Below are 19,071 nucleotides of genomic sequence, written 5' to 3'. Positions count from 1 at the left end.
AATTGGGTAGAAGTCCAATAAAGATCAAGTCATCCGTAAGTCCTCCTTTCAGATTTTCTCTTGAAACACACTCTACCAGTTAGCCTAGCTCACCCAGTATAATGAGCTCTTATAAGCCCGGCTCCTTCCAAGAAGACTCTCCCTCTGGCACCACCTCAGCATTGCCTTGGAGGGTGGAGATTATGTGATGCCTCATGTACTACAAAGTGAGTAGGAGAAAAAAGGGAAGGGAAGAGAAAAAGAGGAAAAGAGAGTGGCCAGTAAGGCCAGTGTCTGACAATGTATTCACACTCTAAACTTAAAACCTAGTCATATTGCACCTTGCAGCCACTGATACTTTAGCCAAGAGTAGTCTGAGACTTGCCTATTAGATAGCCAGATGGATATAACCACATGCTATTTCATGATCTATGTTCTCCCCCGAATTTGATTGAAAGTAAGGACTTCTCTTAATGGAACCTGTTATTTTTAATTTAGAATGATATGTACTAAGTTATAGCTGTAGGACAAAAACATGGTAGCACAGCGATCATAAAGGATAAATGCCAAGTCATGAAAACAAAACAAAAGTTAATGAGCCTCTTTATGTTTGGGACTCATGACTAAGAAGCAATATTGAATGAGAATGATCTCAGTAAAATATATACATACCACATATAAAAAAAATACTCTGATGCAGTACTTCTCTTGGAATAGGACATTTTAAAAGAAACTTCAAGGGAAGGAGGGAGTAAGCATTGATAAAGCACCTACTTTATGCCAGACAATGTACTAATCACTTTACAAATATCTCATTTTATCTTCATAATAACCCTGTGAAGTAAGTGATATTATGATTGGACAGCTGAAGAAACCGAGACAGAGCTTAAGACTTGCTCAGGGTGACACAGCTAGTAATAATTTGAGGCTGAATTTGAACTCAGGTCTTCCAGACTTGAGGACACCTCCTCTATTCACTTCACACTGCTTGATGATTTAAAAAAAATATTACTCTACTTCACAACCTAGCTAACATCTTATATCGCTCTAAAACAAACTACTCAACAATTCAAGCCCAAAGTAATTCAAAGCATTTTTAAAAAATCTGCCAAAACTGTTGTTTAGATTGTAGACAAATAACTGGTTGACAGATTGAACATACCATATTGGATCATGCAGACACAGCTTGAAATTGGTTTCAACTTCTCAATGTTATTGAGAGGCTTATAGTGCATTTCTCCACAGCACCATCACGTATTTCCCAGCTAATAATGTTTGCTACTTCCTGAAATTTTCCTGGGCCATATTGTCTGACTCTTTCTTTAGCCTCATCATAATCTATCTTGTACACATTTATCAACATATGCGTTATAGTCCCCCAGTAAATTATAGACTAGAAGAGGGCAGAGACTACGCCATTTTTAAAAATCTTTTTATTGATAGAACCTCAACACAGTGCCTAGCTCCTCCTAGATATCCTGTAAGGATTTTTTAAAAAATGAATTGAATGTTTACCATTATAATAAATTGTTGAATATCCATCAATGTCTTCTTAAATAGAAACTTAAATGTTTAGTAATAAGCTCATCTTTAATAATAAAAATAAAACAAATAAATCTATTTGTTTGTCTGAATGTCTGGATCTGTGACTTCATTGTGTAGGAAACTCCCTTTACTGATACAGAGGAGCAATGCTTTAGTAATTTATAGTCTCAAGTAGCACACTGAGGGTTGTAATTATGGTCAAACAGCTAATAGGTTTTAGAGACAAAAGTAGAACATAGCTTTTTCCAATTCCAAGCCCTGGCTGCTATTCACATTTTGGGTGAGGTGTGTGTGTGTGTGTGTGTGTGTGTGTGTGTGTGTGTGTGTATGTGATAGGTATGTGAGAGATGTGTAAAAGTTAGAGGAAGTTAGGTTTCCACAGAAGAGTTAATTGAGTTCCACAGAATTATTAATTGTCAGCTGAAACAAAGAAGGAGTAAAGATTAACCAGGATGAGAGCCCTCAACCAATCCGAATCAACCTTGTGGTTTTGGTAGATGCCTCAGACCCAGGATGTAGGAGAACTGGTCTAAACTGGCCAGATAACAGTCAGGGTTGAAGAGAGAATTGGGTCAAATGGCTACCATGCATGCTTAATTGGGTAACTGAATATTACCTTACACACTCACAGGGAAGAGTTTACCAACATTTTTGAACATGGGACTTATGACAAGGTGGGGGCAACATGCTTACACCTGACAAGGAGAGAACATGCCAGGGGCCTACTAGGAAGAGTGTGACTCCAGGAGGAATAAACCAATCAGTCCCTAGGGGTGGGAATTAATCAGGCTGGAATGTGCCAAATTAACATTATAAAACTAAGCTCATTTTGGTGAAGGGCACTTCCTCTTTCCAAAAAGAAGAGTGAAGTTTGCTCCTGGCCAGGAACATTTCCAACTCCTCTGGATTCTCCTAAAATAAATTGATTTTGATACCTGAATTTCAGTGTCAAGTGTATTTCTAACAGGTATATGTGTCAATCTAAAAAAGTCAGTTTCAAAGTCTCAACCCTTTTAACCTACTGAATAATTTGGGGTCCTGAGATACGTGAAAATAAAAGCCAAAGCTATTTAAAATCAAGGCTAGAGGATTGTAGAGAGAAAAAAGAAGAAAACCAGTGTTTTAAACTCAAAGAAAAGAGGAAGGAATGATTTGTTTTGAATTTTAAAGCTGTTGAGCAAAAAATCAGACATAAATGAAAACTTCCAGAGAGGTTGAAAACTATCAGGCTCTTAAGACTGTCCTTTGTGAGATTAATCTAGAAGAGAAATGTACTTAATCAAATGCATTGCTTCCATGACATTTTTAAGGAAAAGTACGCATTATCTACTTACTGATACACTCTGGGAGGGGTTTATCCCAATGGCCATTTGGTTGACATATCAAAACTGATGATCCAAATAAAAAATACCCAGGATTGCAGTCGTAGAATACCACAGTTCCATAAGTGAAATTCCCATGCTCTATTTTACTTTCTCTTTTAGAATTAGCTGGAATTCCCGGATCAGAACAGTTGACCACTAAGTGGAAAATACATATTTTTAGAACAATATCTAAAATATAATAAATATTCATGATGTCGAGTAGTTCCTAGGGAACAACTCAAGAAGCCATATGTGTACACACACATGTACATATACATACACACACATATATCTCTATGTATATATATGTATATATAATATATAGAAATACATCACTCACTGCATGTGCATGTATGTTGTGAAGCATTGAGAGATGATCTAGTAGCATCTTTTGCTATATTTCCCAGGAAATTTTGCAATAAAACCCAATTTTGCCTGAAGTCAAAAGGTTAGAAGTAGGAAAGATTAACTAGTTGTAACAACAATTTGTCTAGCCACTGTTGTGGGGTGTGAGACCCAATAAGACTAGCAACAAGAGCTGCCAGCACAGGTTCTTTGATCTGCTTTACTAAGGAAAGTAACTTTAAGGGGTTAACAATCTCAATTTAATCAAACATACATATACTTACATTCACTTAGTTCAGGGGTAAAAGATGAGCCCTCTGAACTTCAAGGCAAATAAAAACAGAAATTACAAACATCAACAGACAGACCTTGTCTGATTCAAATCATAATTCATAGTTACCAGAGAATCACCAACATCTATGTGGGTTACAAAGCTGGGTGGGAAGTTATGGCTTGCCCAGAGTCTCAACATTCCTTCCATGAGTGTGCCCCCAAAAGTCAAAGGCCAACCTTGAATCTTATGTACCTGTCTCAGGGCCCTGGGGCACTTGATTACCTCAGTTCTGAGAAGCACTCAAAGAACAGTGAAAAATCCCATTTAGGGTGTGGGAAAGTTAATCCCTGGTACCACCTTATACAAGTCAGTGACTCCTGATTGTTTTAGTGCAGAGAGACATTCCAAGACAAGATCCCACTTTATCTGCCCCATTCAAACAAAGGCCAGAATCATTAAAGGCATTTAAGAGAAGAACAGCAAAATGTCCCTCCTTAATTACTATTATGCTAGTCTAACTTCATTACTTAAAAATGAGGTCCAGAGAGACCAAGTAATTTGCCAGAAGGGATTCTCGGTCCAACCCTCTTTCTACTACATTATACTGCTCATGGGATTGGAGATTGACAAAATATCATTGTGATGAGAGGTGGAGAAGGGGAAAGGATATTTCCAAATTCCTTACTCAACCACAATGCTCCAGATTTGATACTTGACAGCAAAGAATATTTCAACCTCTCTCAGTGCTAAATAAATGTGTTGAGAGAATCATAGACACATGTTTAAAGAGTGAGAAATCTCTTTAATTATAATGGACTCCTCCATAAATTATGTGAACACCAATATAGGGGTGTGTGTGTGTATGCGTGTGCATTCCCCTGTGCACAAGTGTGTAGAAAACTAAAATCTCACTTTCTGTAGGAAGCCTTCTCCAGTCTCTCCTAAAAGTGTTTTCACTCTTTTAATCATTTTCCATTAATCCTGTACATAGCTTACTTTGTAAATATTTGTTTGCATGTTGTCTCCCCCATTAGACAGTAAGCTCTTGAGTGCAGAGACTTTGTTTTGCCTCTTTTTGTATCCCCAGTGCTTAACACTGTGACTAGAACATCTTAGGTGCTTAATAAATGATTATTGGAGGAATAAATACCAATACAGATATGCAATTCCTATAGTCTTAGACAATGGACTGAACACTAAGAAGTTAGTGTTTCCCTGAGTCACACAGTCAGTCTGTGACAGATTGGATTTGAAATGAAGTCTTCATTACCTGGGGCCATCTCTCGATCCATTAATAAATCATACAACGATAACCATCATATGTATAAACAAATTTTGAAATAAATATTGACATGACAATTCTGTGGCAAAATGAGGGAAACCTCAAATAGCATTGAATGGTTATCTGTAAGTATCTGTAGACTTTTTAAAGAACAGATAAGTAACCCAAATTATTTTTAAAAATCTTATTTCTGATCTTATATAAATGAATATTATGTAGGGGTGTGTGTGTGTGTGTGTGTGTGTGTGTGTGTATGTAAAGTAGATGCATTGCAAATTTAGATTTTTCCATGCCTTCCCAAAATAGTTTCTTGAAATTTTCATACTTTTCATGTACAGACTAAGTACAAGGTAGTAAAGTTAAATAGATATGGAAGGGGCACTGACTGTTTCTTTTTTCCCCCTTAAATTAAGCAACGATAAAAAAAAAAGCAAACCGTTGCTGAAGAGAAAAAAAATCACTCTTTGAGAGTGATAATATTATCCAAATATTAGCTAAAATAAAATTCGCTATTTTTAATAGCTAATATAGTTGCTACAATGAATACTGAATGAAGCATTACATATAATAATAATATAATGAGCATTTTCTATTAGTTTACCAAAGTTAGCTCAATCATAATGATTATGTACATATCAAACAAGTTACTATTAGTCATGTTTTCCTCTTTAAAGCATGTTTAGAATTGGTAACAGGTTTTTCTGTGTTTTCTTTTTTTAATGGGGACTAGCACATGCTTTAGGCAAAAGGCTTACTTACCTTTACATACTGGTGGTGGATGGCTCCATTGTCTGTTGGCCTGGCACTGGGCCTTTGTTGGGCCTTGCATGATATACCCGATATTGCACGAGAATGTTACAACATCATTGAAGTTGAATCCATTTCCACTTGTTCTTCCATAAATTGGACTACCAGGGTGGCCACAGCTAACAGCTGAGAGCATTTATAAGAACAAAACAACAACAAAAAAGCCCCAAAGATAGTAATGTTGGTTATTAGTTACAATACTATTTAATACCCCAAAGACAATTTAATAAAAATGTTTATTTCTTGTCTTTTTTTAGCTAGGCCTAGGATTTCACTGAAGTTGGAAGCTCCCAGGTGAGGAAACATGCTACACCAATATAGATCCACAAATTCTCTTCAACTTAGAGTCTTAGATAGTTGCCTCAGGCACTACAAGGTAAAATTGTTCTCAAATAAAGTCTGAGTATACCATTCTGGCATTTTCATTAAGACTCTCTATAATATGGAATGGACCTAGCTTTCTACTCTTATCCCCTACTATTTCTATGTAATGTAGTACAGTGGAAAAAAAAATACCAGACCTAGAATCAGGAAGGCCTAGATTAAAATTCTTAGACTCTAGCTGTCTGACCTTGGGAGTCACTTAATTACATCTATAAAAATATGATAAATGCACTAAATATTTCAAAGCAATTATTTGACAGATGAAGAAATTCAAAGACATTTAAGGAGAATTTTAAGATTTATGCCTTTATGTTTAAAATAGAAATGTTTTTACCTTTCCTAAGAAGACAATAATTATAATTAATATAAGAACAGAATTCTCCTATCTTCCTTTGCCATGCTTACTTACGCACACAGGATGGCAGCTGACCAGACCAATTGTGATCCTGTTGACATATCCGTACAGAAGAACCAATCAATCGAAAACCAGGATTACACTGATAAACAACTGTGTCTCTGTACCCATAATTTTCTCCAATGACTTGTCCATTCACAATGAGCTCTGGAATTCCACAATGACCCGCTGAAATAACATTTACACAAATTGAAGGAGAAAAACAGTTAGCTTTCATCTTGACATCTTATTTCATGGCTTAATTTCCTATTCTTGAAATGTGTATTTAAAAGCTCCTTGATGACAAAGAATGCTTCCTTTCTGTCTTTGTATTATCAGCATCTACCTGTACCTGTAACACAGTAGGTACATAATAAAGCATTATTGAATGGAATCTATATCTAATTATCCAACAATTTTCAAAGGAATTCACTTTTTCTTTCTGATATTTTCTGTGTAAAAACACTGGATGACTTACAAACAAATTTTTGATATTCCATATTACATTTTGATAATAGAGAAATAATCAGAACAGTATTTATATTGCTCTGGGAAATACCAAATAAAAATATGGGGTAGAAATGTGGAGCAAAGCTTGACACAAAGCAAAGTTGATTTCTTTTTCTACAGAAGGCAGGCAATAACGCACAGGTTCAGAAAATAAATGGAATGTATACACAGCACAAAAAAGTAACATTTATTTACAGATCCTGTGCATTATCACCTGCTTTCTGTAGAAAGAGAAATAACTTTTACTTTGATGATGGAAAAGATATTCGTAAAGTAGCAATGAGGAATAAGGAGAATTCTGACTCCCTTACCTCAACTAGTGATTAGGGGAACAAGGGGAAAGCACTATTATCAGGAGAGCTAGGTCTCAGTGAATACCAGAATATGAGAAAAGTATGAAAGGAAAAGGTTTAAGATGGAAGGAAATATGTTAATTGTTGAGCAGATATTCGAGAAAGCACCATTGAAAGGGCAAGCAGAATTTATCATCTACTGATTCTACTCCAGATTTTGGTGGTTAGTGGCTTTCATATGCAGACTCTCAGAGCATTCTCCTTCCTTCTTTAATGAGCTCAAAGACAGGCTCATTCCTACCCTCCAAATCCAGTCTTCACACTAGGGGCCTATAACATATTTATTGAATCTCCTTCAAATACACTAATTTTCTCCTCTTCATTTTACTTCATTTTATTCCTCTTCAATTCACATGATTAATTCCTCCACTACACTTCAGTTACACAGAGAGATTATCATAACTTTGATCTTGCTATGACTCACAAGTTTCTCTATTTCCTGGTTCAAGAACTCTGAAATTCTATTTTATGATCATAATCTTAAATCATTCCATCTTTGCCTAAGCCTAATGATAATTACCTCCATCCTTCATTGTCAAAATGACCTTTAATTCCTCTAAAACTCAGTTCTTTCTCAGGCCATCTTCCCTGCACTGGATGTATTCTCTTTCCTTCCCTATATGGAACCCTTGGCGCATCAATCCAATCACTATCTTCCATATTAAAATCCCTTGCTCCTTTTCCTATTGTTGATAAATCTTGTATATTGGGGAAAAGTATGTTAGCTCAATATAACGAATTCTATTCCAAGCTTCCATTCTGTGACTATATAATTGTTATGTAACATTTCTGTTTGTTTTTGTTTTTTTCTATAAGATAAGCACTTGAATGCTATAGTTCGGCATTGATGTGTAATGTACTCAAAATCTGATAACTACTGTTGATGTGTGTGTCCTAAATCTGGTAAACAACTGAAAAACATCTGCTAATGACATTAGTTTTGATTTAAAATTTTCTTTCATCACAAGCTTGGGTAATTGATCACCAATCAGAATTTAAATGTAATTTGCAAATGCTTAGTCAGGACCACAAAAACTATTAGTGGCCTAAGCCATCAGTTTGCTTCTGAGTGGTCATGAGAATAGACTCCTACATTCCCTGCACGTTGAGTTTCAACCATCCAGTGTTTGCTGGAGGGCAGTGGCAACTGATGCAGACTTGCAAGAATGCCACCTCAGAGGGAGACACACAGCCTTCATTTAGGCTCAGAGAGAGCCCTAGCAGAAGCACTGTTATAAACTTGTTTACCAGTACCTTTAGGAGTCAGGTTGGTATTTCTTTCTAGAGGAATTGATGTTTGTTTTGTTGAATAAGTCAATAAAATTAGATTGCATTCATTGATTGATATAAATCTTATTAATGAACAAGCGTATGTTACAGTATAGTACTTTTACAATGCACTCTGGATTATACCTTGGAGTACTTCTAACCTCCACTTCTATTCATGTGATATTAATTGGGGGGGGGGAACCACAAAAATCATGTTTATTAGGCCTGCTAAAATGTAAATTTTCTAATCTAACCTGGGTCTCACTGCAGCAAGACAATAATTGCATTGTCCCTTAATGGACTTATTATCCTTTCTGCACAGCAGCTATTCCAAGTCTTCTTATTTCTCCTCAGGCCCTCTCTGTTCAGGGCCTAATACTTCAAAAAAACTGCAGTCACTTCCCAAGAGCTGGTTCCTTGTTGTTCTCTTCATTTCAAACCGTTCAGACACGTTCCTCAAATACTTCCTCTTTTACTCATCTCTGATGAAGATGTCCTTATTCTTCATATATCTTGATCTCATTGCTTCTAGCCTTTTCCAGTAGATTACCCTTTGACCATTCTCTTCCTTTTCTTGAATCTCTCCAAGTCTACAGAGTCCTTCCCTTTTCAAATGAAACTACTCTTTCAAAAGTTACCAGAGGTCTCTTAATTGACAAATTTACCAGCCTTATCTCAGTCCTCATTCTTCTGGATATCTCTGCAGCCTCTGACACTAGTAGATTGCCCCTCCTGGATTCTCTTTACTCTCTAGCTTTTCATTACATTACTCTCTATTGATTTTCCTTTCTGCCTGACTGCTCTTTTTCAGTCTCCTTTTTGGATGTTCAAGGGATCTCATTTCATTCCAATTTCTCCAAGAGATTGTTTTCTCTGTCATATTCACTCTAATATTTATTTTTAATATCTCCCTTTCTACTGCCTCATTTCCTATTACCTATAAACATGCCCATGTATTCCCCAGTCTGAAAAAAACACAGACACTTGATCCTTCCCTCACTGCTATCAACCTATAGTTCCTCTATCTTCCTATATCTCTTCAGCCATTTGTAGGTGAACTCCTTGAAAAGGTCATCTATAATCAGCGTTTCCATTTTCTTTCCTCTCACTTTCTTCTTAACTCCATACGGTCCAGTTGCTGACTTTATCATTCTGTCAAAACTGCTCTTTCAACGGTTACCAAAGATCTCTTGGTTGCCAAATCTCATGGCCTTTTCTGAATCCTCATTCTCTTGGTCCTCTCTGCAGCCTTTAACACTGTTGATCATCCTCTTCTCTTTGATACTCTCTTCTCTCTAGATTTTGAGACACCACTCTCTATTGGATCTCCTTCAACCTACCTGATTTCTCCTAAGTCTCCTTTGCTGAATACTCACCCAAAAACATGCCCTCTAACCATAACCATAACTTCAGAGTTCTGTCCCAGGGCTTCTTCTATTTTCCCTCTACAACACTTCACCTGGTAACTTCAACATCAACCATGGATTAAAATACCATCTCTACGCAGAGGGTCCCCAGGTCTCCCTATCCAGTCCTAACCTCTTTGCTGACCTCCAATCTTATATCTCCAACTGCTTTTCAGTTATCTCAAACCAAACATGTCAAAAATGGAAATCATTATCTTTCCCCCTACACTTTCCCTCCTCCTAATTTCTCTATTACTATAGAAAGCAACACAAAGGAACACTATCTTCCCTGTCTCTTAGGCTCACAACCTGGGAGTTATCCTTGACTCCTCACTATCCTTCCTTCCCATTCCACCCCTCCAAATTCAAGTTGTTATCAAGGCCAGTTGATTTTATCTCAGCAATATCTTTCATTTATGCTTTCTTCTCTGCTCTGACACTGTCACCATTCCAATGTAGGCCCTCATTACCTCACTTGGACTACTGCAATAACCTGCTGGTCTGCTGGTGGGGCTGCCTGTCTCAAGTCTGTCTCCACTTCAATCCATCCCCCATTCAGGCACTAAAGTGATTGTCTTAAAGAACAGGTCTTACCATGTCAAACACCTTCCCCCCAATCAATAAACTCCAGTGGCTTCCTATCACCTCTAGGATCAAATACAAAATGTTTTTTGACATCCAAACCTTTCATAACCTAGCCCCTTTTTACCTTTCCATTCTTCTTTTACCCTACTCTCCGCCATATACTTTTTGATCCAGTAACATTGGCTTCCTGGCTGTTCAACCAGTAGGATCCTTTATCTCTCACCTCCGGGCATTTTCTTTCATTGTCTCCCATGCCTGAAATTCTCTCCCTCTTCAACTCTACCTATGGATTTCCTTGGCTTCTATAAAGTCCCTACTAAAATCCCATCTTTTATAGGAAACCTTTCCCAACTCTTCTTCAGGCTAGTACCTTTCTTCTGCTAATTATTTCCTATTTATTCCATATGTAGTATGTTTTGCATATATTTGTTGGCATGCTGTCACCCACATTGGATTGTAAGTTCCTAGAGGGCAGTGAGTGGGAGATAATTCTTATGAAGACTTTACAGAAAGAGAAAATATAAGAATTATTTCTGGAATAAGCAGGGGCAGTGAGAGGATGGAATAGACCTTGGGATTTAACCTTGTAGGAATGTGATTACCTAACTCTCAGGAATTCGGGGCCTGGGGCAATAAGTGCCTCTCTCTCTTTCCCCCTGCTAGCACAGAGTTGTTACCAAATGCAGGAAGACTCCCCCTCCCCTCCCTCATTCCTCCTCTTTACCTTAGATTGGCTATGCTTGATTTCCTGGTTCTTTGTCTAGCTTTTCCAGCCTAGATTGTAAGCCCACCTCCCAGTCAATGGAGAGGAGGGATAGTGGTGGGTGGGAGTTCTTTTGCAATAGGATATATTTGGTGCTTTGCATTTGTGAGCTGCCTCCCTCCATGAGTTCGTCCTAGTGGAGGAGACGCCCAAAACTCGCAAGATTTGTAAAATTACAGTAATTTCTTTTCTGTCCCTACCTGAGAAGCCTCTGTGAATTATTGGGGTACTCAGGTAGTCTCACCACCCCACACAGCAGGGACTGTCTTTTGCCCCTTTTGGAACCCCAGAACTTAATATAGTGCCTGGCACAAATAGGTGCTTAATATATGTTTACTGGTTGTTTATTCATCTATGTTATTTCCCTTAACCATATGTTTTCTCTGAGGCTCTGTCCTGAGCCTTCTGATTTTTTTATTTCTCTCTATTATATCATTTGGTGAACTCATCAGTTCTCATAGATTCAGTTACCTTCTCTAGGAATATGATTCCCATAACCATATATCCAGTGCTATGAATAGTATCTCTCCTGAGCCTCAGACCTTGAACCACCAACTGTCTTTTGCATATTTTTACCTGGACATATTATAAGTATCTCAAATTCAAATGTCTAAAATAGAACTCATTTTCAAATTAGATTGGAGCTTTAAGAATGGAATCTCTTTAAAATAAATAAAAACAAGATTTGAACTCTGGAACATTTCTAGAAGTTGAATTCCTTTATGTTCTGTTAGTCAAACAATCTTTTCTCAAAAACTTAGCATTAGAGACTACCACCCCAGGAGTTCTACTTACCATGAAATATGTCTCCACAGTTCCTACTTCCTCCCTCCACTTCTTTCATTAGCGAGATTCTCCTGGAGCCTCCCTTTTGTAGAGGGGCCAGGCTGGCCTGCCTTTGTCTCTCTACCAGCCCTAATTTTCTTTAGACTTCAAAACCATGCTTCAGAGCTGCATTGTTTTATTCCTCAACAACCCCCGCACCCCCCCTTCAACTCCCATTTGTGTATTTTCTCCCCTGATGTACCGACAATCTACTAGCAGCTGCTGTAGGGGTGTAAGACCCACCAACATCCAGCACACAGAAACCTGCCAATACAGGTTCTTTTATCTGCTTTACTAAGGAAAGTAACTTTAAGGGGTTAACAGTCTCAGTTTAATCAAACATACAAATATCATTCACAGTTCAGGGGGAAAAGATCAGCCCCCTGAACTGCAAGGAAAATACAAACAGAAATTACTAACATCAACAGATAGACCTTGTCTGATTCAAATCACAATACATAGTTACCTGAGAAGAACCAAATCTGGGTTGCAAAGCTGGGAGGCAGTTTGTAGCTTGCCCAGAGTCTCAACACTCCTTCCATGAGTGTGCCAGAGCCCTGAGGGCTCTGACCTCACCCAGGCTGGGGGTGGGAAAATTCCCCATTCCCAGTATCACATCATATACATATCAATGACTCCCAATTGTCTTGGTACTGAGAAATACTCCAAGATAAAAAGATCCCACTTTATCTGCCCCATTCAAACAAAGGCCAGAATCATTAAAGGCACTTAAGAGAAGAACAGAAAAAAGTCCCACCTTAATTACTATTACACCTGATTAGAATATAAGCTCTTTGAAGTAAGGGATTGTCTTTTATTTTGCTTTTATTTATATACCCTGGGCTTAACAACACATTGAAATGATCCTCATATAGCCTAGACTCAAACTGCTTTGCCATTCTAGTCACTCTTTTAAAATTTTTTGTCAAAATTTATTTTAGTTTTCAACATTCATTTCCACAAGATTTTGAGTTACAAATTTTCTCCCCATCTCTACCCTCCCCCCACCACAAGGTGGCATGTATTCTGATTTCCCCTTTCCCAGTCAGTCCCCTTTTCTATCACCCCCCTGCCCCAATCCCCTTTCCCCTTACTTTCTTGTAGGGCAAGATAGATTTCTATACCCCATTGTCTGTATATCTTATTTCCCAGTTGCATATAAAAATAATTTTTTTAAACATTTGTTTTTAGAACTTTGAGTTCCAAATTCTCTCCCTTCTTCCCTCCCCACCCACCATCCTTGAGAAGGCAAGCAATTCAATATAGGTTATACATGTATTGTTATGTAAAACACTTCCATAATAGTCATGTTGTGAAAGACTAACTATATTTCCCTCCATCGTACCCTGTCTCCCTTTATTCAGTTTTCTCCTTTGGCCCTGTCCCTTTTCAAAGTGTTTGCTTTTGACTACCTCCTCTCTCAATTTGCCCTCTCTTCCATCGTTCCCCCCTCATCCCCTTCCCCCACTTTCCTGTAAGGTAAGATACCCAACTGAGTGTGTATGTTATTCTCTACTTAAGCCAACTCTAATAAGAGCAAAATTCACTCATTCTATTTCACCTTCCCTCTCTTCCCTTCTTTTATAACTGCTTTTTCTTGTCTCTTTTGAGAAAATTTACCCCATTCTATCTCTCCCTTTCTCCTCCCAATATATTCCTCTCTCTCCCCTTATTTTTTTTTTTTGAGATCATCCTTTCATATTCAACTCACCCTGTTCCCTTTGTCTATATATGTGTATATTCCCTTCAACTACCCTAATACCGAGAAAGGTCTCATGAGTTACAAATATCGTATTTCCATGTAGGAATGTAAACAAAACAGTTCAACTGTAGTAAGTCCCTTATGATTTCTCTTTCCTGTTTACCTTTTCATGCTTCTCTTGATTCTTGCATTTGAAAGTCAAATTTTCTATTCAGCTCTGGTCTTTTCATTGAGAAAGCTTGAAAGTCCTCTATTTCATTGCAAATCCATATTTTGTCCTGAAGTATTATACTCAATTTTGCTTGGCAGGTGATTCTTGGCTTTAATCCTAGCTCCTTTGACCTCTGGAATATCATATTCCAAGCCCTTCCATCCCTTAATGTAGAAACTGCTAGATCTTGTGTTATCCTTCAGCTTATCAATGTTCTTCCTAATCTGTGATACCCAGTTGTTTTTTTAAAGCAAATTAGAGAATGCTGCAAATCTTATATAGATGACAGCTATTATTTTTGTAGACATGATCAGCCCCATCTCATTATTCATAGTTCCCTAAATATTTATACTATTTTTTCCTCTCTTTTCCTTGGCTCCTGTAATTCCTTGCACTTGAAATATCCCCATTCCACGTCAAAATCCTTCAAGATTCAACTCAAATGTCATCTTCGTGACACCCGCCCTGGATTGTCAACAGATTGTCATAATTCTTTTGAACATTCGTAGATCTTTGTTGTTCTCTTACAAAACATGGTTATTTATGTATTTATTGCATCAAGCCCTAGCTACTTAGTTTCTTGAGAACAGGGACTGGCTGTTACTTATTTTTGCATTCCTCTTTCCAGAGGTTCCTAAACTTATTTGGCCTACCGCCCCCTTTAAAAAAATACTCACAACCCTCCTGGGATTAGATTAGGTTAACTCTTATTTTTATTCAACACCTCCCAATTGTACCTGAGGCTTTTATTGGGGGGAGGGGGTGGTACTGCCCACTTTGCGAACCTATGCACACTTAGATATACTCTTTGCCGTTGCAGGTGTTCAATGTAAAAGTCCTGAATTTAGGGAGAGTGAAAAGGTAGAATAGCATGCTTCTGGAGGAAGTTACAGACTGCTGGTGACTGGAGGTCTTCAAGCAAAGACTGGATGATCATGTATCTTGTACTGAATTCTTGATGACTACTGAGATCTTTTCCAACTCTATGATGCAATGATTTTATGAAATGAATGGATGTGCCTCCCTAGATTCCTTCAAGTCTCAGCTCATATCTCACATTCTACAATCCTGCCTTTTTTCCTTCCCCCTCCCCACCTGCTAGTGCCTTTCTTCTGTATTAACTTCCATATACACTGTATATATTTTGTATATTCAGAGTTATTTGCTTGTTGTCTACCCCATTAGAATATTACCTCCTTAAGGACATGAGTTTATTCTCTTGCAGTTCTTTGCCTCCTAGGGTAGCCTTGTATATAATTATAAGTGCTTGATAATTGTTTGGTGACTGACTTATAATTTATTTCACAATTTTTACATTTCAATTTATCTTAATAGTTTATTTAATATGTATTTTGTGCCTTTACAAAAATTTGCTGACTTTTCTGTTGTTTTCTTTCCAAACCTATTGCTCACTCTAGCTGTCTGCTTTTCCAAATTTATGACCACTCAAGCTAAATTTATGACTACTTGACTTATATGACTATGACTTAAAATGAGATTACATTTTGGGGCAGGGTAAGGCAATAGGGGTTACATGACTTGCCCAGGGTCACATAGCTAATAAGCATCAAGTATTTCAGGCTGGATTTGAACTCAGGTCTTTTTGACTTCGGGGTCACTGCTCTATCCAGCTCCACCTAGCTGCCCCTAAACTGAGGTTACATTGAGTAAGCTAGCATTCAAGAACATAAAATACATTCTATCTCAAAGAATCCTTTTTTTTAATACCACTAAGCAAATTATGAAGAAAGACATGGTACCTGTAATTCTTTTAGATATATACAGGTTATTCACCATGTTTTCTTTTTTGATTACTCTGAATTGTTACCTAATATTTGTTATAGATTTTCCCAGTGAAAAAAAGAGAAATTTTCTTTTCCCTTTATGAAAACAGCATAAAATCATTGTGACTATCAGATTGCAACCTAGAATATACAGAAAAAGGATTGTGAAGTATGACTGAAGAGCAGTTTTTTCATTCCTTAATCTATATAATACCATCCTTAGATAAAAACCTTCTCTTCCTTGCTCCCCCACTCCCATGGGCTGAAAAGAAGGGAAGATATAGCTCCCAGAGATGTTGCAGAAAAATCACATTATTTTTTAAAAAATCAGTATGTATATTTGGGTAATCTACCAGAATTTTAAATCAATCAATCTATCTGAATATATGTATAAATACACACATGCATTTGTATGTATATAACTCTATCTATATATGTCACATTGATCATATTTAGATAATATGGAATTTGAAATTTTGAAAATAGCTTAATCACTTAAATTTTCTTAAGGTACAAACTCATATTCTTAATTTATAAATGTATTAGCAGATTTGTGCTTGAGTAGTATATTTTTTAAGTTTTGGAAAATATTAAATTCTTTTCTTTTTGTGCTACCAAGGAGTTGTTATGAATATATATGTAGGATGGGGGCCTCTTTCACCCTTTGAATATGTCCAGTACTCCAGGGTGAAGAAAGACTCAAAAGGGTTAAACTTGAAAAAGTCCCCTTCACACATGATCACTAGTCCTGAGGCCCTATTTAAGCCACAGACAGCCTAAAAAGAATTGTTTGCACAGATTTAGAGAAAATCATAGTACTGACTGCTACATCTTTTGGATGTAGAATACTCTAAGGAGCTAAGAAGTATTAGCGTCACCAAAGCTGCTAATACATCTCCCCCCAAAACGATCTTTTCATATTTATATATGTGTGTGTATATATATATATATATATATATATATATATATATATATATATATATATATATACATACACACGTGTGTGTGTGTGTGTGTGTGTGTGTATTTTTTCCCTACAATAGAATGTAAGCTTCTTGAGAGTAGGTGTTTTTTTACTTTTGTCTATTTCTAACATGCAGCACAGTTCTTGGAACATGGTAAGCACTTAATAGATATTTACTGATTGACTATGGGAGAACTATGGGATAATGATGGCCATAGTTCAACTGATAAAACCCATACATAAACAAACCAACTAGGTGTATACTCCACTTGTTAGATAACATTAATCCTCTTGACTCAGTAATGCATACTGAAAAAGTTTTACATTCTTATTTACTATTTTTGACAACTTTCTATAATTCTTTTCATACTTTGCCTAATAAAATTGTATTATTGGAGTCTAAATTATGCCTATTATGCCTCAGAGAAATTGGGATTTAAACTAAAGGCTTCTGGCTATGCTCTTTTAACTTTGGAATAAAGATTGTATAATATGTGAATATTTTCAAGCTTATCTTTAGGCATTTCCTATCTTCCTGCAGGCAAAAAATGTGCTTTAAAATACCGAAGTATAAGCATTTTGTCATTTTTTATGAAGTATAAATCTAATTTAAAAATAGAGCTAAACTGGGAACATTTAACAGTACTCTGTTTTCTTTGTAGTATTTTTTATTAGGTTTGTTAAGAGAAAGACAAAAACTCTTTCCTACACAGGCAAGTTAGAAATTACTGCAGAAACATGTCATTAGTATCTAATTCTACATGTATTATCATATCCTTAAACCCTTTTCTTGGAGAAAAATGAACCATAAATCATGATAGTAATTTAATATTAAGAGAATGAAGTACATTTGAAAAGAAGATGAAACATAAATCATGGCATTCTTTTAATACTAACAAAAAGAGTATAAGTAGATAAATATCTTCACCACTTTGCTAGTGAAGAGTTGTCATAATATATTTTAAAAGAAACTAAAGTTAAAAAAAACTACCAAAATTCTATTTCACAAATGGGATTCTAAAGATTTGGATGTAAATATAGTGAAATATAAATACATTTTCTGCTATAGTCCTATTCTTTTGCCTCCTTGTAGTATGTAATTTAACCTCGGTTCTTGCAAGAGATGCTAGTGAATAAACTACTAAGCTAGAAAATAATCAGTAAGAAAGGTATTCAGTGTTCAGTAAGAGATCTGTGATAGATTATATATCTCTTGTGCTAGTACTGCCTTATCTATATTTGAAAAAAACTCATCACGATCATAGTAAGATTTTTTTTTTTTATTCTAGCAACTCGATGATAACTTCTAATGTAATGAGAGATTGCAGACTGTGCTGGTGAAAGGACTGCTCCCACCAAAGAAACTATAGATCATTCAAGAAAATAGTGGCTAATTATAGTAATAGTAAATTAAATCTCTGGAAATTTCAAGAAGTCAAAAAGTTTCTTAAGAGAAAGATACTGACACATGTAACTCTCCTTTCTCATTCACTTACACTCATGCCACCAATATGACTGTTCTATTTTTACTTCAAAGCCTAAAAAATAAATAAATCCAAATCATACTGTACAATTACACAATTCGGAGTAACAAAGCATAAGACATAACATGAAATAAAGTTAAAATGCTGGAGCAATAATGTCTTCATTAAACATTTAGTCAATAGTCAGCTGATATATATTTTGCATGAACTGAATATGATTAATGTTAGTCCAATCATATATTTAGATATTATTCTAACTTTCAATAAATTTTTCCCATAGTTCTATTCACCATTCCTTAATGAAAATGGTATTTTAAGATAATAGAATGTGGAGTTAGAAAGTAACTAAGCAATCACATAGTCCCATTCCTCATTTTACAGATTAAGAAACTGAGGTTAAGGTCAAATTTCTCATAAAGACTTTTAATTGAGTAACTTCAACTTAAATAGCTTTTTTCTGTTGAGTACTATTTGCTATATCCAATGTTTCTCAAAGTCTTAGTATGGTGTGAAATAGCTGTTTTAAGACTTTTGGGGCACCCTGTATTTCCTTACTTTATAGTGATACACGGATTATGCATCATACTACACAAAGCCCTGCCCCCACAACATCCCAGTGAGATAGATGATGGAAGTATTATCCTCATTTTATAGATGAGAAACCTAAAAGTCAGGAACTTTCTCATTGACATATATCAGATAAGGACTCAAGTCCAGAGCTTTTGAATTCAAATCACAGAATCAATAGAAGGGCTATCAGAAGCCATCTTCTCAACCCATACCTCAAAAAAATCCCCCCTATAACAAAGAAAATTATTTATCTAGTCTCTGCTTGACCACC

At 36.3% G+C, this 19,071-nt stretch overlaps 1 protein-coding gene across 3 annotated transcripts in view; it reads right to left on the bottom strand.

Annotated features, from left to right (window-relative positions):
• Positions 1–19,071, bottom strand: part of CSMD3 (CUB and Sushi multiple domains 3) — a 1,625,828-nt gene that overhangs the window by 90,401 nt on the left and 1,516,356 nt on the right. For all 3 annotated transcript variants that reach the window (XM_036758935.1, XM_036758944.1, XM_036758952.1), the window contains 3 exons: positions 6,390–6,563; positions 5,549–5,722; positions 2,859–3,044 (listed from right to left, as the gene is read on the bottom strand). In XM_036758935.1, the coding sequence (XP_036614830.1) occupies positions 2,859–3,044; positions 5,549–5,722; positions 6,390–6,563 (534 nt within the window). The remainder of the gene's footprint in view (positions 1–2,858; positions 3,045–5,548; positions 5,723–6,389; positions 6,564–19,071) is intronic.

Source organism: Trichosurus vulpecula, chromosome 1 (genome assembly GCF_011100635.1).
Source record: "Trichosurus vulpecula isolate mTriVul1 chromosome 1, mTriVul1.pri, whole genome shotgun sequence".
NCBI classification, from domain to species: domain Eukaryota; kingdom Metazoa; phylum Chordata; class Mammalia; order Diprotodontia; family Phalangeridae; genus Trichosurus; species Trichosurus vulpecula.
Note: the sequence above shows the minus strand (reverse complement) of the source record. Positions and strands in the feature narration are given on the sequence as shown.